The sequence below is a fragment of the Nesoenas mayeri genome (assembly GCF_963082525.1).
Source record: "Nesoenas mayeri genome assembly, chromosome: 5".
Taxonomy (NCBI): Eukaryota; Metazoa; Chordata; class Aves; order Columbiformes; family Columbidae; genus Nesoenas; species Nesoenas mayeri.
In genome coordinates this window covers 2,850,947-2,872,468 of record NC_137548.1, presented here as the reverse complement: position 1 = coordinate 2,872,468, position 21,522 = coordinate 2,850,947, and the positions used below count along the sequence as shown (strand labels likewise).

The window sequence follows — 21,522 nt, the reverse complement described above, 5'->3', positions numbered from 1 at the left end:
CTTGGGGGGCACCTTTGGGGCAGGCTGCCCGCAGGGACAGCGAGGAGTCGCTGCCGGTAGGGTCGCTGCTGGTAGGGACGCTGGCCCTAGGCGCAGAGGGAAGCCGGGACGAAGGAGCCGGGCGGGGGCAGCCGGGGCAGACCGGGGGCGGGCCCACGCCCCGGCACCGACCCCACCGCTCCGCAGCCCTGCCGAGAAACCCCTCACGGCAGCGCCGCCGGCGGCAGCGGGGGGACGGGCAGGCGGCAGAGCCAATGGGAAAGTGCGGCCCGCCTCCCTGCTCGTAGCGGACCAATGGCGAGGCGCGGGGCGGGGCGGGGCGGAGCGCGCGGCGGGCGGGCGGCGGGCGGCCCGCAGTCGGCGCCGAGGCGCGGAGCGGTGCGGGTGACTCGTCGAGCTCAGCCGCGGCCGCTGCGGGCGCCGCGTCGCTGCCTTCCCTCCCTTATGGAAGAGATGGAAGAGGAGCTGAAATGCCCGGTGTGCGGCTCCTTCTACCGGGAGCCCATCATCCTGCCCTGCTCGCACAACCTGTGCCAGGCGTGCGCCCGCAACATCCTGGTGCAGACCCCGGAGTCGGAGTCGCCGCAGAGCCGCCGCGCCTCGGGCTCGGCCGTCTCCGACTATGACTACCTGGACCTGGATAAGATGAGCCTGTACAGCGAGGCGGACAGCGGCTATGGCTCCTACGGGGGCTTCGCCAGCGCTCCCACCACCCCCTGCCAGAAGTCACCCAACGGCGTCCGCGTCTTCCCGCCGGCCGCCCCGCCGCCTCCCGCCACCCTGGCGCCGCCGCCGCCGCCCCGCAACGCCTGCCTGACCTGCCCGCAGTGCCACCGCAGCCTGGTGCTGGACGAGCGCGGGCTGCGGGGTTTCCCCCGCAACCGGTTGCTAGAGGGTGTCATCGATCGCTACCAGCAAGGCAGGGCGGCGGCCCTGCGCTGCCAGCTCTGCGAGAAGGCGCCCAAGGAGGCGGCCGTCATGTGCGAGCAGTGCGACGTCTTTTACTGCGATCCCTGCCGCCTGCGGTGTCACCCGCCGCGGGGACCGCTGGCCAAGCACCGCCTGGTCCCGCCGGCCCAGGGCCGCGTCAGCCGCCGCCTCAGCCCTCGCAAGATCTCCACCTGCACCGACCATGAGCTGGAGAACCACAGCATGTACTGCGTGCAGTGCAAGAGCCCCGTCTGCTACCAGTGCCTGGAGGAGGGCAAGCACTCCAGCCACGAAGTCAAGGCCCTGGGTGCCATGTGGAAGCTCCACAAGGTGAGCGCTGGCTCTGGGGTGGCCTCTGCCAGCAGCCCTGGTCGTTCCCCGTGGTTGTGCAGCCTGCCCAGCACATATTGTCCTGCCTGGTCCACCTTCCTGCAGCTCACAGCATCACCCCCTGCCCTCTGCCACGCTGGGGATGTGTTTTGCACCCTCGCTTGAGAGTTGTCCCCTGGCATGGGGAGGCTGGCGAAGGGCAGATGATGCTCCCCTGGGACGGGGAGGCTGTTGTCAGACAAGTGATGCTTTCCTGGTATGGGGAGGCTGGCAAAAGGCCGGTGATGCTCCCCTGGTACAGGGAGCCTGGCAAAAGGCTGGTGATGCTCCCCTGGTACAGGGAGGCTGTTGTCAAACAAGTGATGCTTTGCTGGTACGGGGAGGCTGGCAAAAGGCTGGTGATGCTCCCCTGGTACAAGAAGGCTGTTGTCAGACAAGTGATGCTTCCCTGGTATGGGGAGGCTGGCAAAAGGCAGGTAATGCTCCCCCTGGTACGGAAAGGCTGGCAAAGGGCAGGTGATGTTCCCCTGGTACAGGGAGGCTGGCAAAAGGCTGGTGATGCTCCCCCTGGTACAGGGAGGCTGGCAAAAGGCTTGTGATGCTCCCCCTGGTACAGGGAGGCTGGCAAAAGGCAGGTGATGCTCCCCGTGGGTCCCCAAATCATGCCGTGCCCTCAGGTTCCCACAAGCTGAGGAGCTGGCAAGGCCTGCGGGGGATGGCCTGGCGGTGGATCGGGAACATCTGCGCTGCGGAGCTGGAAAAGCGATGGGGAGCGATGCTTCAGTGAGGAGGGAGGCGTGAAATCCGCTGCGGGGGAGGACGGGGCCGCGGCAGCGGGTGCCGTGGGGTGCTGCTGGGGACGGGCTGCTGCTGCCTCCTGCACACTGAGTCATGAGGAGGAGGAGGAGGGACGGCGGCGGGCGAGCGGGCAGCGCGGTAGCGAAGCCTTTCGCTGAATACTGATCAGCTCCTCTGGAGCACACTCGCTCCCACACATGTCCTTGCTGGAGGAGAGGGTCCTAGCGCTTGAGGCCAGGACGTGGCTGTCATTAGCTTCAGCTCAACTCCATCCACCCCGCTGCCCCCGTCCCCGTTCGCACCAGTGACCCCCTCGCTGAGGGAACTGGGGCAGAAGTGACTGGGACGCAGGCAGACAGGGTGCAAGGGGATGGGTGTCACTTCTAGGATGAACATTGAAACAATTGCCCCCCGCCCCACTCCAGCAAATCGCTGCTGGCAGGAGCAGGTGGGGGGACCTGTGACAAGGGGTGGGAGGTGTGTGACCCCCCTGCTGAAAGGGGTTTGGCCAGATCACTCTCTAGGAGATGCTGCGCAGCTCAATGGGGGATGCAGCCCTGCACCCCATTTGGGTCAGTGGGTGCACACAGGGACAGGCCATCGCTTCTCATGATGCTGGAGAAGTGGTTGACCCCGTTACGTTGCCATGTGGGAGGAAAGGGCACAGTGGGGCATGTTGCTGCTGGAAAGGGCTCCTCTTGACCCCCTTCTCCTAGGACCACAACCACCTCCTCCCCAGCTTTCCTGCGCTCTCACAAAGATGACACCCATGTGCCAGAACAGTTTGAGTGCCCAGTCCCTTGTTGTCACACACGGGGTGCTGTCACTGCTCCCAGCTGGTGTTGGGCTGCCGGGGTGCACCATGGCACAGGTGACAACCTGCTCACAGGGGCGCGGGGGCTCTTCTTTGGCGTGTTAGCCTGACATGAGCTGTCAGATGCTGTGAGCATCTCACTCCTCTTGCCTGTTACGAAACCCAGAAAGTGGTGGCTGTGCGGGAGCAGCCTGGGTTTTCTGACCCACCTCCTGAGGAAGGATGAACCCATTCGATGTGTGCGGACACAGAGCAGAACCAGGTCCAGCTGTCCGTGGTGTTCTCCGTAACAAGAGAAATCTAATGGGTACCAGGACCTTTCATAAGGTTTGGACTTCACCTTCCTGCTTTGATTCAGGTGTGGCAAGGCACTTAGATACACGCGTGAGCATCTGGACAGCTTTGTGTGCTCAGATACTTCGGGTCCAGTGTTCGTGTTCATCATTAGCATGGCTTATTCTTCCTCTAATGCTTTTTTAATCTTTCAAAATACCTTTTCACAAGGCAGAGCTTTAGCAATGCAGTATTTCGTTGGTGTAGCTAACAGACATGGAGCTGTAATGTTCTTTGAAATGACGGTTTTCATGCAGTTTCTCTCAAATGTTTGGAAATCAGAATGTGAAGTCACACCTGCCTTGGGTGATCCCGTGTTTCTGCAGGTTGTCCAAATGGCTTTTTTGGTACAACAGTGTAGGGGTTTACTGCTATTCCCTGATGTTTCCTTGTTAGGGAGGGAAAAGAGTCTGTTGAGTCAATTGTGGCAATACAGTATGATTGAAGGAGTGATTTAGAAGTGCTCCCCAAGGTGCTGCTTAACTGAATCAAGAGGAGAGGCTATTGACATTGCAAGCTTTATCCTGGTTGGGATGGGGCATTAGGAACCAAACCACCTGTGGATTTGGCTGGTGAACCTCTTGCAAAAGTATCCGGGTGTTATTTTTTGAGGGGAGAAGCCTTTGGCAGCAAGAGAAACTTCCTGAAAGAGCAACCATCCCTTTTTTCCTGATCTTTTCACAGCAATGAGTGGTTGTAACGAGCACCTACAGCTCATAGGAAAGGACAGAGTCATCCGCTCTTGACTTTTCTGTGATTACAGCCCTGCTCAGTGCAAAATATTCATAGGGATACATCTGTGCTCTTAATTTCTGACCCGAGGAGACTGTGATTCTCACCGTGGTGACCCGAGGGTGCCTCGATGAGCTGTTGTTCTTGAAAGCAGCGTTCACGCCTGGGTACGTGATTGCCGGGCCCGGGGCGATCGCTGTTAAGTGCAGCATGTGGAAAGGAGACCAAAGGGCTTTTTACAGATCTCTTCAGGAACTGCCCCAATTTTTGCTTTTCTCTGGCGGAGCGTTGATTGTGTGGTTCGCGCAGATGATCGTTTCAAAATAATCTGTGCTGCGGCGCAATCAAACATCATTCAGCGAGCTGGGATTTCTAAGCCGGACACAGATCACGGGAAATCCGCTCTCTTCTATCTTCCTTTCAGGACAGCTGTTGGGAGAGGGGTTAATATTCAGAGAAATATAGAGGAAAATGGGGTTTTAATCTGAATTGTCCCAGTTTTGTATATATATTGCAGCTGCCTGGATTGGGTCCTGACAAGTTGGAGTGCTGCTTGGCATGTCAAAAGCAGAAACGCAAGATGGAGCTGAATCATTTATTCTTTGTGCATTCGAGTCCCCCTGGCTTTTGCTGGGAAGTGTTTGGTGAGTGCATGCTCAGCAGCTTGGTAACAGCTTTTTATAGATAGATAGATAGATGTATATAAATGGACTGCAGCAAATATCAATCTGGCTTTACCCTGCACAGAAATAAGATGAAGAGGTCAGTGTCTCATGGTGAAGAGTGGTGCAAGCATCTGTTCTTTCTGGGCAGTCAAGCAAGAAGCTTCTCTCTGCTTTGGGTTGGGATCATAGGTTTCCTTTACAGGGGCTCTGCCTCTTTTTTCCACAGACGTCTCATTCACATTTCTTTTGCCTTAAACCAGGACTCTGGGCTTGGACCATTGTCTGCTTTACCTTGACACTGAGAGATGCCTCATCCCTGGAGACATCCCAGGCCAGGCTGGACGGGGCTCTGAGCAACCTGAGCTGGTGAAGATGTCCCTGTCATGGAAGGTTCTACCATTCTGTGATTCTATGAGAGGGGAGCAGGTTTGCAGCCTGTCCAGTTCACAGGATCACGGAATGACAGAATGTGAGGGATTGGAAGGGGCCTGGAAAGCTCATCCAGTGCAATCCCCCCATGGAGCAGGAACACCCAGATGAGGTTACACAGGAAGGTGTCCAGGCGGGTTGGAATGTCTGCACAGAAGGAGACTCCACAACCCCCCTGGGCAGCCTGGGCCAGGCTCTGCCACCCTCACCAGGAAGAAGGTTCTTCTCAAATTTAAGTGGAACCTCTTGTGTTCCAGTTTGTACTCATTGTCCCTTCTCCTGTCATAGGTTGTCACCGAGAAGAGCCTGGCTCCATCCTCCTGACACTCCCCCTTTAGATATCTGTAAACATGAATGAGTCCCCCCTCAGTGTCCTCTTGTCCAGCTCCAGAGCCCCAGCTCCCTCAGCCTTTCCTCACACGGGAGATGCTCCACTCCCTTCAGCATCTTGGTGGCTGCGCTGGACTCTCTCCAGCAGTTCCCTGTCCTGCTGGAACTGAGGGGCCACAACTGGACACAAGATTCCAGGTGTGGTCTCCCCAGGGCAGAGCAGAGGGGCAGGAGAACCTCTCTGACCTACTGACCACCCCCTTCTAACCCACTCCAGGTACCATTGGCTTCCTGGCCACAAGGGCCCAGTGCTGGCTCATGGTCACCCTGCTGTCCCCAGGACCCCCAGGTCCCTTTCCTCTACAGTACATCATGTAGTGAAGGAGAAACAGGTCTTGACTTCAGTGGAAGGTAAATAGTGCTCCTGGTTATACCTTTACATTGGATTTAACTGCCCAGGGTGGCATTGCCCAGGCTGAAGACACAAACTTTCCTTGGAATCACAGAATGGTTTGAGTTGAAGGGACGTTCCAAGCCCATCCAGTGCCCCCCCTGCCATGAGCAGGGACATCTTCACCAGCTCAGGTTGCTCAGAGCCCCGTCCAGCCTGGCCTGGGATGTCTCCAGGGATGGTTCAGCCACCACCTCTCTGGCCAACCTGGGCCAGGGTTTAATATTTCAATTTAGTATTTCAAACCCCTGCAGCATCTCTGCACAGATTGTGGTAGAGACCAACCCTGTGAGCTGACCTTACGCACTCCGTTGAATCAGCTGTAATGATTGTTAATGGTCAGAGGTTAATTAGCAGAGCAATGATCGAGACCTCAGCTCATCCGAGCTGTCGCTAGCACAGATGTCTTGAGGGATGTGGAGAGAGCTCTTCTTTGAAGATTCAAGAATCCCGGGTACACTAAGGGCGTCTTTGTTCCAGTTGGTTTGCACATCTAGGGTGAACTAGGAGGTGGAAGACACCACCAGTGTCTCATAGTTTCTGTCCGGGGGCAGTGGGTGTCACAGCCAAGACAGGGACAAGCAGACAGAGTTATTCATTAATTACTTGGCTGGGACTCTATTGGCTGCCATAGAGACTTTGGGGAGCCGCTTTCTTGAGGCACCGTCAACGTGCTGCGGTTGGGTCCATGGGAATTCCTGTAGCCCACAGCGCTCCTGGGAAGTATCCAGGGAGTTGCTGCGTGACAAAGATCTGTTTGCATTTGCAAAGGAAAATATTTGCTGCAAAAACAGAAGCGATGAGAATCCTTAAGCTTTTCCTGTTGCAAAGCGAAGCACTTTCCCAAGCCTTGGTTTGGTGGCCTTCCCGAATCCCACTGCACTTGCTCCATCACTCCCATCCTTCTCTAGCCAAACACCCTTCCCCATTGCTCCACTTTTCTGTGGCCAAATCCTGAGAGTGGCAAACGAGACAAGATGTTTTGAAGTCAGAAAAGGCAAAGAAATGTCACTGAGGCGCATGGATTTACACCAATGTGTGTCTGTCCAGGATCCGGGGGTGATGCTGCCGCCTTGTATTGATTTATTTAGAAAACAGCTCTATGTCAGGTGGCTCTTACTGCAGTTAGTAAAGAGCAACCACAAACATCACCTTAATCAAAGGTAACGTGGTGCAGAAGTTCTATGAGGCGTTCTTTGTGTCTAGAGGAGTCATAGGGAAAGGATCATTCTCAGGGAAGAAGACACTTAATTTGATGCATCTGTAGATTTAATCCAGCTGAGATATAAGGTAGGAGCCTGGGGTAAAGAGCACCTGCTTATAAACCTGATCTCACCACTTCTGCACATGGAAATGGGCCCGGGGCCATCTCAGGGTGGGTGTAAATCAGTTCCAATGGGAAAGCCAAAAATACCCGGACCTGACAGGGCGATGCTGGGTTGCACCATCTGTGCTCAGATGCTCCAAATGCTCTTAAGCATCTCGAAGTACAGACTGGTGGGATTTATCTTCTCCACTAAATTCCTGCGCTCTGTGAATATCGAGCCCTTTACGTTCTCCCCACATGGTTGTATCTGATTGTTTTCTTTTCCTGGCCACTTCATGAACAAAGGGTCCCACTGGGGGGATATTTCTTGCTGCCTTTGCTGTTATGCGAGTCAGGAGCATCTCAGCTGGGACGGGTGAAAAACCAGCCCGTGGACTAATTCTTGTTTCTCTTTCATGGCAATATCAACAGATATCGGTGCGTCACCCAGGGATTCTCCTCTCACCACATCCCTAGCCTGAAAAAACAGAATTAGCAGAGCAAACGCCGCACCGGGTGTTAAGTAAATGACATGAGAGCGACAAAAAGGTGTTGCTGTTTATTTACCAGGTTTCACAAGGAGCGCTCGGAGAGCTGATGGTGCGGGGTGGATCTTGGTCGGGAATGTGCTCTCAAGAGGCACATGGGGCTGCTCTGCATCGCTTATTCCCACTTTTCTAAATGAACCAGCACCCGAATTTCAGCTTTTTAGAGAGAAAACTTTGCTTGGAGTCATTTGCTAGAACCTGCTCACATATGACCACAAAATCCTATTAAGGAGCCTCGCAGTGTCCTTTCTAGAGATCCAGCATGTGCCATTTTATGAAGATATTTTCATTCTCTTCCCTAAAGTTTGAGGGAATTTTCCACATCCCTTAATTAACTTGTGTGATTCACATACATATTCATTTAAAGCTGAGCGCTTTCGAATTGCATGTGCTCTTCCCAGCTGTATCAAAGAATAATTAAAAAAGCAAAGAAAGGTGAATTGCTACAACTCCCCAGCTCTCAGAACTGCCCTTTTGGCAGCCTCGTTCCCTGCTTTGTTTGTTCTGGGGACGAGGTGTTTTGTGTGCCTGTGGTATGTGTTTTACCTATTAAATTGGCTTATAAATAAGCCAGCTCATTCCCTGTTCCTCCAGCTAGTCCTACTGGGATGAAGTGGATAAATATCTATTTAGAGCAAGCGCATAAGCCCAAGGGAGCTCACAGTGTAAATCTCCGGTGACCCCAGCTCAGGTGACGTCCCAGAAGGACCAGCAAAGGCAAAAGCCTTGTTATTGGGAAGAGCAAAGCGATGGTACCATGGATGCAAGTGTCTCAAATTCTCATGGACCATCCAAGTTGTGAGTGAAGAGACTGATGGTTTGGTGAACGGGTGCTCTGGGTCTGCAGTTGAGGGGTGGATTAGTGGATAAAGGTCAGTCATGAAAACTATTAAACTTTCTAACAAGGAGATATATGGATATAAAACCCCATACCAGTGGCTCTTTGCTGGTGAATGCGGGAAGGAGACACGTCTGTTTATAATGCAAAAGAGACCTGAGCGAGAAGAGCTTGTCAAAGGATTCAGCATTCCTGTTCAAAGGAAATCAGATCTAAGTCACATTTTGCCTTCAGGATCGAATGCGGTTTTTGGGGCCAGCCTGACCTGGAGCTGGCTGGAAAGGCTCAGTTAGAGGCTCAGCTGGTCTGTGAAGAGCAGAATTGCTGGCTGGAAAGAATCAACCCAAGTTCATGGTGAAATTTTTGTGAGCCAGCGTCTGGCTGGAGCAACCGGTCCCTGGCCGTGAGGGGCGATGCCAAAGCACAGCACAGCAGCCCCACCACGGACCAGCTTTTGGGTTGTGTTTTTTGCACTTGATTAGCCACTAAATTCCTCGTGTTACAGAAATAGAGGGGTGGTAATAGGTGCACACTGGGTTCTGTAGGACAGTCAGCAGAAACCCCTCTGGAAGCGATCTGACAGTGACAGATTTCCCATCGGTGTTAATTACACCTATACTAACCTTATATTAGTTGATGGATTTAAATATCAGTTAAATTATTTGCACGAACGCTGGAACTGTGGCATCTTTCAACCAGTGATTCTTTTCTTGTCTTTTGTCTTTTTTGGGAGTCAGACCTTTGCATTTGCTTCCATTTTTTTTTCTCTTTCCTCTGTCCGGTCCTTCTGGATTTGCACCATCAGTTCCCATCGTCCTGCGACGGGATTGTTTAGTGTGTGTGAATGAACGACGACTTATGGTTGTGTTTTCCGCTCCAGGGTGCACGACGCATCCGTAGCATCTCTTGTTTAAGCCTGTGCTGCGGAACCGCAGCTGCTTCCCACCTGGGGTCTTCTCTGCCAAAACCCCTCTGTCCTCGCGGATAACCCCTTCATTCAAGAGGTATTCATTCAGTAATTCTTTTAACTTCACCACTTTCCTCCTCCCTGCTCTTTACCTCTTGACCTCTGCGGGCATCAGCGGTGGATGATGAAAAGAGCTGCTGCTAACACTGGGCAATATTTCAAAGATTATTCACGAAACAAAAGCGAACTGCAGATCCTCAGCTGGCACGACGTGATGCTGTAATACTGATGTGAATTGAAGCTCTCACTCCTGTCATCTGCTGAGGTTCTCAGGGACATGGTTTAGTGCTGGACTTGGCAATGTTGGGTTAATAGTTGGGCTTGGTGATCTTTTCCAACCAAAGTGATTCTCTGATTCCTGGCCCTGCACTGGGTGCGGCGGCTGCACAGGGTCTGTGTCCCTTTGCTAGCTGAGGATCTCACCGTGCCAGTCGCCTCTCTGCTTGGGAAGGACCTTTCTGTCCATAAGGCAGGCTCAGAGGTCTGGTTTTGGCTCCGTGGAGTTGTTAGGAAAGCATCCTTTTCCTAACAAGTTTCCCTGATTTTTATGCCGCGGTCTCTCCATTGGACTATGTAAAGCTGGGAGAAGGGAGGGATGTGTCAAGCTTTGAAACAGATCATTTCTTACAAGGCGTAGTTATTGATTTCAACACACAGACGTGCTGCTTTGGGGTCAGAGCCACCATTCCCTTCCTGGCGGGGCTGGGCTGTGTTACCCAAAGCAGCTGTTGATCCAGCCCAAAGCAGGGGAGGAGAGGATGATGATGGAAATGTGGCTGTTGATACTGCAGCAAGGAAGGGAGCTGTGGCTGTGTCGAGGGTTTAGATTGCGGGGTGACAATAAAACCCTGGCAGATGTATTGTTAACCTCCTCTCCCCCCCACTTCGCCCTTTTATCCCTCCTTCTCCCCCTTCCCACTCAGCACAGGTAATCGGGAGGGAAAGAAGGACAGAGAGAAGAGAGTTGGAAAAATTAACAATGTTTTACTAAATGTTACTGATAAGAATAGAGAAAGTAATACAAAATATACAAAACCAATCTTGAAAGTCTCAGCAACTGCAGAGCCGGCAGCCGAAGTCCTGGACTGGACTCTGCAGCCAACCGGAGCTGGATTCAGTCTGTCACTGGCCTCAGTTCGCAGGGACGACTCACAAGGTCCTCTCCTAATGTCGCCATAAGCAGAATGGAAAAGGCAAAAAGGCAAAAAAGGGACGAGGTCCTCGTGATCTCCCACTTTTATATGAAGTATTCATGTGAATGGGATGTTATACACAGTTGGTCAGTTTCTTGGTCACTGGTTTCTTGTCGCCCCTCTCGCAAGATGTCCATCCATGCTTATCAATAACTTCGCATTCCATTGCTATGTTTACCAAAACATGTGTCTGGTTCTCCAGGAAAATGCAGTTAATATGAAGCTTTAGCTGACAGGCACATTCACTGAAAGAGAAACTTGTTTTTAACAAAACCAGGACAGGCTGGAAGAAGAAAGGATGAGCTCGTGGCTGTCTTGAGGTCAGCAATCCCTACCGAAGATTCACCTTGTGCTCCTGGACTAATAATTGCTTAGTCTCCCTGTCTGTCCTTTTCCTCGGACTGCCAGAGCTTGTCCAAAGCTGTATATTCAGCACAGCCCCCTCCAGCCTAGAAACCTTGTCCTGTAACGCAAACTCATAACCGAGCACCTTCTGCTGCACGTGGAGATGTGCTGAGAACCTCCAACACCACAGAGGCCGCCAGGACCGGGTGAAATCTCATCAGGGACACAATGGGAGTGTCACCTCCCTCCCTGGGAAAGCACTTCCACACATGCTCGGTCTTCAATTAAGTCACAGAGATTGAAGGGCATGACTTAAATGCTTTCTGGAGTTGAAATGGTGAAGCTGGTGAGAGCCCTTGATGTGCAAACGGTGCTGGGTGAGCGCTGGCATTGTCCCTTGGCTGGGTGACAGCTGCCGCAGGTTCCCGGGAACACAGCGCTCTTTCTTTGGCAGGGTACAAGACACAAGTGTAAAACAAACCTCGACTTTCATGGCAAAGCCAGTGAAGTCTCAGTCTTGCCGTCTGAGGAAGCAATCAAAATGCCTCTCTGATTGTCCCGACGTATATTTTATTGTTGCTCCTTTGTAGCTCCGCCGACTGCCTCTCTTTTTTTATGCCATTTTTAATCTACAGCCAGCGCTTTGTGAGGGTCTTTTCTAGGAGGAGCAGCAGCTGTGGTTCAAGTCACACTGTCACATAAACCCCACTCATCTCCACAGCTCAGACGTGGCCAAGTTTGTCCTGTATCCATCCCACAGCCACACTGGTTCCATCTTGACGTTGAATTCCCTGGAAATGAGGCCCCAAAAGGGCGTTTGCTTCAGTCTGTGCCACCATCAGCCCACAGCTCAGTGAATCAGAGCAAGTGCGTAGACACAATTTCTCACCTACGAGATTATTTCTCACCTCCCCCAGAGCACAGCAGTTAGAATCTGTTGTTAGCTTAGGAAAAAAATCCTATACCCGCAAAGAGTTGTGTTTTTGTCTCATTTTGAATGTTGCCCTCTGGGCTGCTCAGCAGGAGGGAGGGGAGCCGAGCGCTGCCCCTTCCCCGCCGCTCCACTAATGACAGGTGACAACCCAGATCGAAGGGCCAGAAGGTTATTTGATGGTATCGACTGTGCGTATCGTGCTGTGCTCCGGGAGTTACGAACCAGACGACCCACAGGTCGATTTACCAGCGGCTTGGGCGGCGGTTGGGCTCTCTATTGATCTCCTGCCGCGGCGCCGCGGCCACATGCTGAGGACCATGCTGCAGCATCTCCGAGGAGCATCCTTCCTCACTTTCTGGCTGCCCGCATCCCTGCTGAGCAGACCCTGCCCAGCTGCCTGTTGCTTTCGGCAGATGCGCCAGATGTGGCTGGTTGGCCAGACGTGCGATCTCCTGACGGGCTGTGAGCGGTGGGTAAGTGCCACCACGCTGCTCTGCTGCTGGGATGTCTCGTCATGGTGTGAAGCCTGCAGGAACGCATCTGCGGCGGGGAAAGAGGGGAGAGGAGCAGGAAAGGAGGTGGGATCCCACCTGGTGCTCTCAGCTTCTCTCCTTCCCCACCTTGCAGCTGCAAGGCCTCAGCAGCTGGGGAGGATCCAGGGAATGTGGAGTGCTATTTATTTAGTAGACATAAGTTTGACTTCTTTCCCAGCTGCGCTCAGGAGAAATCCACCTCTTTCCCTAGTGATGGAGCTCCACTCGATGACACTGAAATGGCATTTGAAACCTCTTTGTGATAGAACCAGAGCCACTTTACGATTCGAGTGAGTCCACTGGCCCCAGGATGCTGTGAGAACCAACGCAGGTGGATTTTGTATGGAAACAACCCCATTTCTGCTCGAGCAAAAGATATTATGTTCAATTATAGCGCGGTTTTGGTGCATAGCGAGCGAGAGGAGGAACAAGCAAACCACGTCTCCTCGCTGGGATCCCAAGGCTCACATGAGTAGGTTATCACAGGGAAAAATGCCAAAACTGCCCATGTGGTGCTTTAGGTCGCTCTTAGTTTGTGCCTCATGGGTTTGGTTCCAGGGTTTGTAGCTGCATGGTTGGTCTTCCCCTGAGAGCGGGCGCAGTTGGGAGGGACCGTCTGGCTGCACTCGGGGTCTTGGAAAACACTGGAAGTGGTGAGATCAGGTTTATAAGCAGGTGCTTTTTACCCCAGGCTCCTGCCTTATATCTCAGCTGGATTAAATCTACAGATGCATCAAATTAAGTGTCTTCTTCCCTGAGAATGATCCTTTCCCTATGACTCCTCTAGACACAAAGATGATGCACAGCCACCCACCTTTCTTAGGGACATGGGTTAGTGCCAGAGTTGGGTTATGGTTGGACTCAACGATCTTAAGAGTCTCTTCCAACCAAAATGATTCTGTGATTCAAACATGAGCATGACCTGAGGGAACACCACCTGTGATTCTGTGATGTTGCTTCCGATCCTTGGGAAAAGTGGGACCCTTTTCTGGGACTGTTTCAGCTCCTGGGATCATTTGCAACCCAGCAAAGTCAGGAGGATGACAGCGCGCAAGGTCATTTGTGGCAATTAGCATAGATCGTCTTTCTGCGGGAGCATATGCACTCGGCATTTGGCATCTCAGTTCGTCTTGTGATGCATCAAAAGGAAAGTTGAGGGAATAATTTGTGTCAGGACTACAGCAGGCTGTGTATGGTGGGATGAAAGCTCTTCCTGCCATATGCCACTGATCTGGCTTCAACAAAGCTGTGAAACGGCTTCAAGTTGCACCAGGGGAGGTTTAGATTGGATATCATGAACAATTTCTTCCCCAAAGGGCTGTGGGGCATTGGAACAGGCTGCCCAGGGCAGTGCTGGAGTCACCATCCCTGGAGGGGTTGAACAGACACATAAATGAGGTTCTCAGGGACACGGTTTAGTGGTGGACTTGGCAGCGTTGGGTTAGCGGTTGGACTTGATGATCTTAAAGGTCTTTTCCAACCTGAAAGATTCTCTGATTCAATGAATTGTTACAGTTGTCAAGAGTCAGATCAGGTCCAAGAGCCTTGGGTTTTACAAAACCAGCCTGTGTGTCCAGAGGGCTCTGGTTGGGAGGGACAGTTGAGCAGTTTGGTGACAGATGGGTCTGGACTGGCAACATGTGCAGAGCTTGATAGTCTTAAGACAGAGCTAAAGCCTCATATAGATTGTGCCATCGAATGCCATTGACCACAATGATTTGTCCCATCTCTATTCTGGGCGTGTGATGAGAGTTGACAGAAAATCAACCATCGACCTAAATACTCTTGCAAAACGAGGGATGTATGGTTTCCCAGCTCCAGATATGACACCTGACTGGCACCCACGGTGCTTCTGCCCAGAACCCATAAAGCTCCATCATCCCCCAGATCTGCAAAGGCTCCTTGGGGTGTTATCACCGAATTGGTGGCAATTCCCTACTGCACAGAGCAATTGTTACTGTTGAATGAGAGGAAATCTGCTAGCCAGAAAATAAGTGAGTCGAGCTCATCTTTAATGAGGAAGCTGGGACTGGAAGGGTGGGATACTGGAGTTTTTCCTCACCCAGTATGCAGACTGGTGGTTTCCAGCAGAGGTCACCAAGGCTGTCCAAAGGGTACCAGGCGGTGCGATTTATTCAGAGTTGTCTTCAGGTGGGTCATGGAACAGTCCCCTTCTTCTAGTCAATGTGTCTTTCATCACCTTGTACGTTATAAACAGTAAAACCAGTGTAATTTAAAAGGAAAACACGCAAGTAGAGGTTGTATCTATGCAGCCACCAGGTGTTAAGCTGTTCCGGAAGAATTTACATCACAGCAAGGTTCCTGAAGCCAAGAAAACATCCATTTTATCTGCATATGCCCCAAAATACATTTGATTTTAATTAGATATAATGAAGCTTCCAGGCCCATCGTCATCACCTGGTGAGGGCATGTGCTGCAGAGCCGAGTTCAGTGGCGCTCTGCTGATTTAGGCTGCCTGAGATTCCGCTATAATATATGACCTTTTAATAAATGTGCTTACCAGGGATGCAGAGCAGAGTTATGTGCCTAATGACCATCCCCGTGGAAAGTTTTTAACCTCGGCAAAATGTTTACAAAATCAATATTTATGATATTGCAGTCATTTTGTTTAAAGAGACAGTTTGCTTGGTTTGGGGTCTCTGAGTTGATTTGCAGTTACAGTTTGAAGGAGCCAAGAGATCTCTGAATACGAGTAATATCACAAACGTGTGTCAAGTGTGTAATTTAAGGCCAGATTCTGCTTCCTTCATTTCTGCAGAGTGGTCCCTGCCGTCGGGAATAACCGCGGTAACTTGAAGTGATTTACCCCTTTAGCGTGAGCTTGGGGGAATTGGACTCTGAAAATTTATATGTGATCGGTAGGTAATTTATATAACAGTTTATATAACGACTTTCCGCGTTCACAATTTTGCGTGCGCATAAATACATTCATCTACCTCATCGTTACTGAGAATATTTATAAAGCTGTTGGCCTCAGTGGCTGCACAGCTCGGCAATAAAGCATCGGTATTTCTTGAGAGGCAGACCTGATACACCAAAGATTATTTTTAACGTATATGTTTGGAGTGGCGAATGATATAGTCTGTAATTAAAGATCAGAGACTAGATAAGGCGTATGGAGGTGACAGGATGAAGAGGATGAGCCGACAGAGGGGACAAGGGTCTCTGGTTCTGCTGAGAAGCATTTTGGTCCCGGCTCAGCACATCCCTCCACGTGACTGGTTTCCAGTGGTCTTGGTCAACTGGGTGAGCGCTCCCATGCCCGGGAGAGACTGATCCCTGCAGGAAATGGAACAAGGGAAAGTGTAGAGTCTTGAATCTGGGCAGGAACAAGCCCAGGTTCCAGTATGATAAGTTGGGGAATGACGTATTAGAGAGCAGTGTAGAGGAAAGGGACCTGGGGGTCCTGGGGACAGAAGGGTGACCATGAGCCAGCACTGGGCCCTTGTGGCCAGGAAGCCAATGGTACCTGGGGTGGGTTAGAAGGGGGTGGTCAGTAGGTCAGAGAGGTTCTCCTGCCCCTCTGCTCTGCCCTGGGGAGACCACACCTGGAATCTTGTGTCCAGCTGTGGCCCCTCAGTTCCAGCAGGACAGGGAACTGCTGGAGAGAGTCCAGCGCAGCCACCAAGATGCTGCAGGGAGTGGAGCATCTCCCGTGTGAGGAAAGGCTGAGGGAGCTGGGGCTCTGGAGCTGGACAAGAGGACACTGAGGGGCGACCTCCTTTATGTTTATAAATATGTAAAGAGTGAGTGTCAAGAGGATGGAGCCAGGCTCTTCTCAGTGACAACCAATGGTAGGACAAGGAGTAATGAGTTCAAACTGGAACACAGGAGGTTCCACTTAAATTTGAGAAGAAACTTCTCAGTGAGGGTGGCAGAGCCTGGCCCAGGCTGCCCAGGGGGGTTGTGGAGTCTCCTTCTGTGCAGACATTCCAACCCGCCTGGACACCTTCCTGTGTAACCTCATCTGGGTGTTCCTGCTCCATGGGGGGACTGGACTGGATGAGCTTTCCAGGCCCCTTCCAATCCCTCACATTCTGTGATTCTGTGTGGTTCTGTGACTTCCACAGCCATGATGATGTGATGTCCCCAAAGGGTGGCAGGACCTGCTCGTGTGTCCCTTGGAGCCGGGCTTCACACATGCACCCTTAAGCAAGCCCTCAAATTGCACTGATTTATTTGCCTTGCGAAACAGAGAGTTTTATTTTGGGGCTGTTACACCTGGTGGCATGAAACTTCTCCTCTTAAGGGCTTATCCTGTGACCGCAAGCACCTACTGGGTGACTTTCCAGGGTGGCAGTGCTGGCAATGGCTCGGAGCCCGTGGTGCTGTTTGCACCGTGGTGTTTGCAGCAAAGTGTATTTTGCTGCTGCTCTGCTGGGAGCACTGGGAGCCCCTTCCCTGTACTTGAGAGAGGGAAGGGATGACAGGCCTGGGCAGGCTTTGCTAATGAGCTGGTTTTCCCTTTTGTATTCAAAATTAGTTGTAAGTTTAAGTAGAATGTTTCTACTTATAAGTAATTTAAGTAAGTAAAAATATTCAAGAATGAAAGCCGTAACCCAAAGGAAGAAGCCCTGGCACTTACAGAATCACATAATAGAATGGTTTTGGTTGGAAAAGACCTATAAGATCATTGAGTCCACCCGTTTACCCAGCACTGCCAAGTCCACCACTACCCCATGTCCCTGAGAACCTCATGTCTGTCTGTCCAACCCTCCAGGGATGGTGACTCCAGCACTGCCCTGGGCAGCCTGTTCCAATGCCCCACAGCCCTTTCCAGGTAAAATTGTTCCCAATATCCAACCTAAATCTCCCTTGGTGCAACTTGAGGCCATTTCTTCTCATCCTGTCACTTGTTACTTGGGAGAAGAGACCAACACCCACCTCGCTCCAACCTCCTTTCCTTGCAATGTGCCACTGAAAAAAAGCCCAAGTTCAACATTTTAGAGTCATGTTAGAAAACCTGGATTTTTCAACATTTGTGTTGAGAACATTTGTCCTTTTTCCCTTCTAAGCTGTCATGAGAAGCAACTGCAACCTCTTCACAGAACCAGCACCATGAAGCCTGCGGTGCTGGCGGCAGAGGCGACACACGTGCTGCCCCGTACAGATTCTGCCCAAGCTGAATGATACAAACTGGTGAAAGATCACAAGACAACCACAAACCCAGGCTCGTCCTGTTCACGTGGATTGTGAAACCAAGGGGTCACGGCAGGGAAACCCAAGCTGACCGCATGGGAGATAATTAAGAGTTGAGGCTAATGAGCTCAGGCAGAGCACTGGGCTAATCCCGCTGGAGTAGGTCTGTTGTTCATGGACATCCCAGCTCAGACACCCATGGGAGTCCCTGCACCCATCTGGCCTGCACCGGATAAACACAGAATCATAGAATCATTTTGGTTGGAAAAGACCCTCAAGATCATCAAGTCCAACCATAACCCACTCCTGGCACTGCCCCATGTCCTGAGAACCTCATGTCCGTCTGTCCAACCCTCCAGGGCTGGTGACTCCAGCACTGCCCTGGGCAGCCTGTTCAATGCCCCACAGCCCTTTGGGGAAGAAATTGTTCCCCACATCCAACCTCAACCTCCCCTGGTGCAACTTGAGGCCGTTTCCTCTGCTCCTGGCGCTTGTTCCTGGGGAGCAGAGCCCGACCCCCCTGGCTCCAAGCTCCTTTCAGGCAGTTCAGAGATCAGAAGGTCTCCCCTACCTAATGAGACCAACACTGGTCACAGCACCTTTGGATCCTCTCAGGCTACATGAAGCTCCTCTGCTACGTGTAAAGTGCTCAGATGCGCTCTCTCCTGAGCACATACTCTTTCCTTACCGATGAGGTAAGACCAGAATTAAGTAGCAGGAGGAGCAAAACTCATCTGAGATTCGCTTCTGCTACTCTTCATCCCCGTAGCCCCGCAGCGGGAAGAACAAAGAGCATCTTAACAAGCTGCTCCCAGCCCCTGCCGGCACATTGTGGAGTGTTTGCTTTCCGCACCCGGGAGATCCTCTCGCATTCTCTTTAAAGTGTGTCGGTGTCGCGGTGGAGCTGGGGACGGGATCACAGAGCTCCCGAGACGCTGCAGACGGCTACGACAAGCTGGCCAGCTTAGTGCTGGGTTCAAAGCTGAGCTTATAAATATTGCTAAAGCATCTGTCTCCCCAAGTGTTTTAAACCCCGAGCAGGCGTGTTGCAAGAGGCTTCTTTTCCTCCTAAGTTAAACCAGTGACTTAAAACAAACCCTTCGCCTAAGTGGAAAGAGTGGAGCTTTTGCTGACTCTGCAAAATGAGAGGGGTCTTGCAGTGCTTGTTGGATACAGATTGCACAAGGTCTCTAGAGATTCCTGGTTTTTTAAAAAAATAAAAGATTTTCTGTAAAAGAGATCAAATTTACCACTTTCAACTGTGTTTGTACCTTTGTGGTATGAAAGGGCTTCTGTGTGTAAAGATAAATACTGCGCAGCCTTGTCTGAGATGTGAGATACCGCCTGCTAATCCCGTACGCGGCTCTTTACAAGGCAGCTTACAACTCCAGACAGCCATTTGATGCGCCTTCTGTGAACCAAAACTCATCTCCCCCCTTCCCCGTTCATGTTTTTAAATTAGAGAGTTTCTCCAGTATTTTCCTTTACTCTGGTAGCTCTAGGGTTAAAAATCACATGTGTTCCTGTTGGGTTCTCTCATTGCCGTGACTAGCAACAGCAGCAAGTCAGAGACCAAGGTAATGGGCTTTTATTACGCCGGTTGTTACTTATTAGGAACGGTTGTGCATCCTGCGTCTTCTCAGGTGATGTGCCATGGGGTCCATGGAGATGCAGGTCAGCCCAATGGGGAGGTGTAGCCTCCTGCCCAGTGCCCCCAAGACGCTTCGTTTGGAGGTATCAGGGGAGGTTTAGCTTGGACATGAGGAAAAGGTTCTTCACCCAGAGGTGCTGGACACTGAACAGGCTCCCCAGGAAGGTGTCACAGCCCCAACCTGACAGTGTTCAAGAAGAGACTGGACAACGTCCTCAGACACATGGTGTGACCTGTGGCGTGTCCTGTGCAGGGACAAGAGTTGGACTCCATGATCCTTGTGGGTCCTTCCAACTCAGGACATTTTATGATGCTATGATGGCACAGCATCTGCCACACCACATCCCTCCTGACGTGGATGCCAGCCTGTCCCCTTGGATCTCCTGGTGTCCTTTGGCTGGCACACCCCAAGGGGAGGTCACCATCACTTCTGTGTCACCCCCAACTGTTCTTTCACTGTCAGGAGCTGCTCAATCTTCTCAGACTCTTCTGCATCCTTCTGCCCTGGCCTTCTGGAAGCTTCTTTCTTCCCTCATCTGGAGCATCTTTGTGATGAGGAAAGGCTGAGAGAGCTGGGGCTGTTCAGCTGGAGAAGAGAAGCTGAGAGGGATCTGATCAATGGGATCAATATCTCAGGATGGGTGTCAGAGGATGGACCAGACTCTGTTCAGTGGTGCCCAGCGCCAGGGTGAGGGGCAACGGGCACAGACTGAAACACAGGAGGGTCCATGTGAACATGAGCAGAAACTTGTTTGCTGGGAGGTGCCAGAGCCTGGCCCAGGCTGCCCAGAGCGGGTGTGGAGTCTCCTGCTCTGAGACATTCAAACCCCCTGGACCCACCTGTGTGATCTGCTCTGTGACCCTGCGTGAGCAGGGGGTTGCACTGGGGGATCTACAGAGGTCCCTTCAACCCCAACCACCCTGTGATTCTGTGACTTCTGTTCCCTCTCCTGATCAGGCAAAGCAAGCACAGAAGCAAGTGTCAGGTTTATATGGATTTTTAAAGGTGTCATCATCAGCTGGAGGAAACTCTGCACGTGGTGAGCACATCAGATGCTGTATGTTTGCTAGTCCTTCCCAGCACATCACCTCCCTCTCTTGCTGTCACCCCGTTTCTCCTGCCCTTCCCAGATTCCTCCACTCTGCCAGGCTCCTTCTCTCCAAGGTTCTCTGGTGGTCACTGCCCCTTCTCAGCCCTGTCCTTGCACCGGGAGCTGGATCCATGCTGTGAAGTCACAGATATCTCTTGCACACCTCTTCTTTTTTTCTCATTTTGCAGTTTCCCAAGAATCCATTCATTTCACACTGGTTGGAGGTGATTGCTCCATGAATCTTATGACGTTCTTCTTGGCTAGAGCTCACATCTATTTCTCACTCGTGTTTATGGCCAAGAAGATCTCTTAGAGCTGTTTCAATTCCTACTCTTAGTGGTGCCATCAAACCCTCATTTACCTTTCCAGGCATATTCCTCCTTCATATGATGCTCGGATCCCAACCACGTGTCTGAAGTCCTTGCAGAAGCCAAGTTTCTGGGGTTCCTCCAAAGGGCAGGGACCAGGCTCCCCGCAGTAATTTATCTTTGCTGCAGGGGCATGCGAGAGCCAAACATCCAGGTGTATCCACCCCACACCAAGGACATTATTTTCTAGAGACTTTTAGAGGTATTTACTGTATTTGTGGCTCCTTTTCTCCTTAGGCTGTTTTTTTCTTTAAGATCTTGGGAGTCCTTCTTTCTTTCCTATAAAAAAAATATTACAGAAGCAAATGTGAATTATTCCCCCCTCTCATCCCTTGGTACTTCCTGGATTCTTGACTTCTTCATAAATAATCATGAATGATTCAGTGAGTCCATTAAGCACTGTCCTCATGACACTAAGATGTATCACTCGGCTCCAGCGATTCGGAAATCCGTCACTTGTGGGGACGGAGTCCCCTCGCCCACTCGCACTCTGTACATACACTGACAAGTTCTTCATTACTTCCTAATTACCCATACGTCCTTTCTTATTAAAGAATAATTTTTTTAAAGGCACCCATTATCTCAGCTCTTCCAGAATTATTGATTGATTCTTACTTCCTTTTTATTAATGGGTCTGCCATCTTCTCGTAATCCATCCAGTTCATTTGATGAGCTTTCGTGATAATGATTCTCATCCTCTCATCCCTTCCCACTCTCCTGCTGCCTTCGAGTGCTTTTGTCACTCTGTGCAGCTCTCTGTGCTTTATTTTCCTTGA

The 21,522-nt window shown here is 51.5% G+C and overlaps 1 protein-coding gene across 2 annotated transcripts in view; it reads left to right on the top strand.

Annotated features, from left to right (window-relative positions):
• Window positions 1-444: 444 nt before the first annotated feature.
• TRIM9 (tripartite motif containing 9) overlaps window positions 445-21,522 on the top strand; it is a gene marked incomplete at both ends in the record, with an annotated part of 64,231 nt that continues 43,153 nt past the window's right edge. For both annotated transcript variants that reach the window (XM_080345550.1, XM_080345549.1), the window contains one exon: window positions 445-1,260. In XM_080345550.1, coding sequence (XP_080201676.1) covers window positions 445-1,260 — 816 coding nt within the window. The remainder of the gene's footprint in view (window positions 1,261-21,522) is intronic.